General features: G+C 39.3%; 1 protein-coding gene across 1 annotated transcript; it reads left to right on the forward strand.

Moving 5' to 3' along the window:
- Positions 1–455: 455 nt before the first annotated feature.
- Positions 456–3,178, forward strand: LOC148911102 (uncharacterized). The gene is made up of 3 exons (XM_089030178.1): positions 456–482; positions 1,004–1,170; positions 1,776–3,178. Exons 1-3 carry the CDS (start codon positions 456–458, stop codon positions 1,960–1,962), a joined length of 381 nt encoding a protein of 126 aa, XP_088886304.1. The 3' UTR covers positions 1,963–3,178.
- Positions 3,179–3,394: the final 216 nt, after the last annotated feature.

Consider the following 3,394-nt stretch of genomic DNA (forward strand, 5'->3'; position numbering starts at 1 on the left):
GATAAAGTTGTGATCTTGCTGACTGGCTAAGAGTATCATAAATACAAGAAGCGATGGTAGAAGTATGGGAGCAGGATTGTTGGGTCAAGACATGCAAGAACTTATCAATACCACTAAGAAAAGGAGAAAAGACTAGTATTTAAGCAAAAAAATGATACTCTACGGAATGAACTGGTCTTAAAATGAGAACGAATCATAATCCTTCTTTCTATCAAACTCATTTTTCCCCCTTTATTTATTTTCAGTTGTGTACTACTCAGCTCACTAACCAAACCATAGTGTCATTATTCTCAGTTCTTGGAGTCAATCAAATAAACAAACCCTTCAAACCATTCCAACACGCATCTTGGTACATTGAACTACTGGAAGGAGAGATAATCAAGATTACTATGTGAGTTTGACTTTAGAAAGGGATTGAAAGTGACACAAAGGTAGAGCTTCTTTATATTCATATTATGCTAGGAGCAGGCGTAGCTCAGTTGGTTAGTGCGCGACCTTCAGAGCTTGAGGTCCACGGTTCATCCTTAGGATCTCCACGTCTGTTTCGACTTCTCTCTAATCCGTGTAGCTTCAGCTTTGAATACTCTTAAAACAGAAGCACTGATGGAGAGAGGGGGTAAGTGCACACCGTCGGCTTCCAATAATAGCAGTTGAATTTCAACTGAAGGAACTACCGACGTTAAATATAGGTTACTTTACCTTTTTATGCTATTCCATACTACGCATCTCTGGTATTCCTTGAACTACTGAAAGGAGATAATCAAGATTACTATGTGAGGCTTGCCTTTAGAAATGGCTTGTAAAATGACACAAAGGTAGAGACCTCTTATAATTATATATGCTGTAAAATATATCATGTGTTGGGCTGCCTATGTCTATGCCACATTACTGTATACCAACCTCCCTCCGTACAAACTAACTGCAAATTGAGTAGTACCATTGTATTGCGCTTCGTCTGCCATTTTCGTACCATGACTGTGCCCTCTTGTTTTTTATATTTCAGGATTCCTTTCAGTATTACGCAATACCAGGATGTGATAGAAAAGCTTGTCCTCTTAAAACGTTTAACAAGTTACTAGGGTCTCTTGAAGTACGAAACATCGAGGCGTGGTGCCAGATGTGTAATAATAATGATCTGGATGCTTGTGAGGTTGGCTATGTATACAAAAGGTGAGGGGTACCACTATAGATTTGTTGTAGATTTTAAAAGACCTTTTAAGGTGCAGATGCACAGTGCAACATTCCGTGCAACAGGATTGTTGAAGCATTTGTCTATCTCTGAAACTTGCACTCAACATTGTGCGCAACTTTTTAAAAAGAATTTCAATTCTGCTCCACTCTTGCAACAACGTGCACAGCAAATTTAATTGTGTGAACATAGCTGCAACATCGCTTGCAATATTTGGAATTTCTAGCCAATCAGGTTGCACCAAAACAAAAACCGCCGACCAAAAGCCTTAGTATAGCAGGCGTGGTTATCAAAGTTGTATGAATTTGTTGCCACGTGGGTCAATCCCGATTAAAATTTGTTTTGTGCAATGTTGCCTGGTGTGTCTGCTGATTAGTGATATCACCTTGCGCGGGTATTTATAAATATTTAGTTATGAAAATGATGTTCAACAGCTCAAATGAGAGGGGGGAACGAAAGAGAGAGAAAATATATATAAAAGCAATAGAAACATGAAGGAAGTCGAGAAAAAAGAAAGGAAGAAAGGGAGAGAAGGGAGGGAGGAGGGAAGGAATAGATTCCTAATTTTAATCTCCTTTATTTTCAGGAAACTAGCCATGACAGCAGTAGGTGGATTTTTCGTCAGAGTCTTCGTAACTACCATTGCAACTATCCTGATGGTTGGTTGCTGGTTCTTCTGCCTCAAGAAAAGATGCCTGCCCGGGGATAACTACCGCCCTAGAAGAGGTTTACCTGATCTTGAACACCGCGGACCATTGGCTGGATCGATTTGAGGTAGCTTTGTTTCTCCTAGGGTGTTTTTCTCCCTTTCACTGTAGGTTTTTTTCTGGCTTAAGTCTGGTTTTCCTCCCTAAATTCCAATTCGATGTTTGACTTAGCCATGCCCTGACTTAGATCAGTTAAGAGGTTGTTTCAGGGTTGAATCTTTTAGCTAGCCGTGCCCTGACTTTAATCAGCCCAGAGGTTGTTTCAGGGTTGAATCTGTGCCTTTAGTTAGCCATACCCTGACTCCGATGAAAGACTAACGTCCGAAACGTCAGTTTCATTTTTACATACCATACGGTGTTACAAATTATCTATCTATCAACTGTTATACCCTGACTAAGATCAGACCAGAAGTTGTTTCAGTGTTGAATCTTTTAGTTTGCCGTGCCCTGACTTTAATCAGCCCAGAGGTCGTTTCAGGGTTATATTTGTGAGTTAGTCATGCCCTGACTTAGATCAGCCCAGAGGTTGTTTCAGGGTTTGATCTGTGAGTTATCCATGCCCTGACCTAGATCAGCCCAGAGGTTGTTTCAGGGTTCTATCTGTGAGTTAGCCATGCCCTGACCTAGATCAGCCCAGAGGTTGTTTCAGGGCTTGATCTGTGAGTTAACCATGCCCTGACTTAGATCAGCCCAGAGGTTGTTTCAGGGTTCTATCTGTGAGTTAGCCATGCCCTGACCTAGATCAGCCCAGAGGTTGTTTCAGGGCTTGATCTGTGACTTAGCCATGCCCTGACTAAGATCAGCCTTTAGCACGATCTAAAAATTGAACTGATTGTGGATTAGTTCGCGAAGCTGTGAAATATTATTGTCATATATTTTATATATTGCATGTATCAGATATATGTATATGTTCTCACACGTAGAGTAAGAAATAAGAAAAGAATCGAAACTATAGGCACTGAAAACTTACCGGTAAAAGACGGAAGCCAAAAGAAAATAATATGTTCCACATCTGGGTAGCCTGCGTCACATCCGGAATTTTCTTCCTAAGAAAAGACCGGATGGAGCGCAGGCTACATCTGAGGCGTTATGTCTCATCGTAGAAAGAAGCAAAATAGTTTAGTATCAGAGAGTATACAGTGATTTCCAAAAGCATCCCCTTATAAATTACAAATATCAAAGTGCCACGAGTTTATATTTTCAAATAAAAATTGGCTCGTTTGGTAAACAAATGTTTTAAATCCCTCGTATATTTTTGTAATAAAATTCTTGAATCACTTGATACTTTTGCTAACTTTTTATTGCTATAATTTAATAATACTCATTTAGTGTCTCGTTAATTATTACACAATAATGAGTTATTATTAATAAGAGTTACTTTTGACTTTTTTTTTCCTTCGCGTCATTTTGAAATATCTTGCTTGTTCTCGCTTTGGAACATTTGTACGTGCCTTGTTTCGGGATAAAGACTTCTTAGATTTCCTTTTCTAGCTTTTAA

The sequence above is a fragment of the Actinia tenebrosa genome, unplaced genomic scaffold (assembly GCF_029948245.1).
Source record: "Actinia tenebrosa isolate PJP-AT-01 unplaced genomic scaffold, QUT_ActTen_1.0 PGA_scaffold15__27_contigs__length_11533743, whole genome shotgun sequence".
Classification (NCBI taxonomy): Eukaryota; Metazoa; Cnidaria; class Anthozoa; order Actiniaria; family Actiniidae; genus Actinia; species Actinia tenebrosa.

Bases quoted from the DNA above. Each gene is read 5' to 3' on its own strand.
- LOC148911102 (XM_089030178.1), top strand. From the start codon at position 456: ATGCTAGGAGCAGGCGTAGCTCAGTTG. The intron at 483-1,003 runs GTTAGTGCGCGA...TTTATATTTCAG, and splicing joins GAGCAGGCGTAGCTCAGTTG to GATTCCTTTCAGTATTACGC. The intron at 1,171-1,775 runs GTGAGGGGTACC...CTTTATTTTCAG, and splicing joins GTTGGCTATGTATACAAAAG to GAAACTAGCCATGACAGCAG.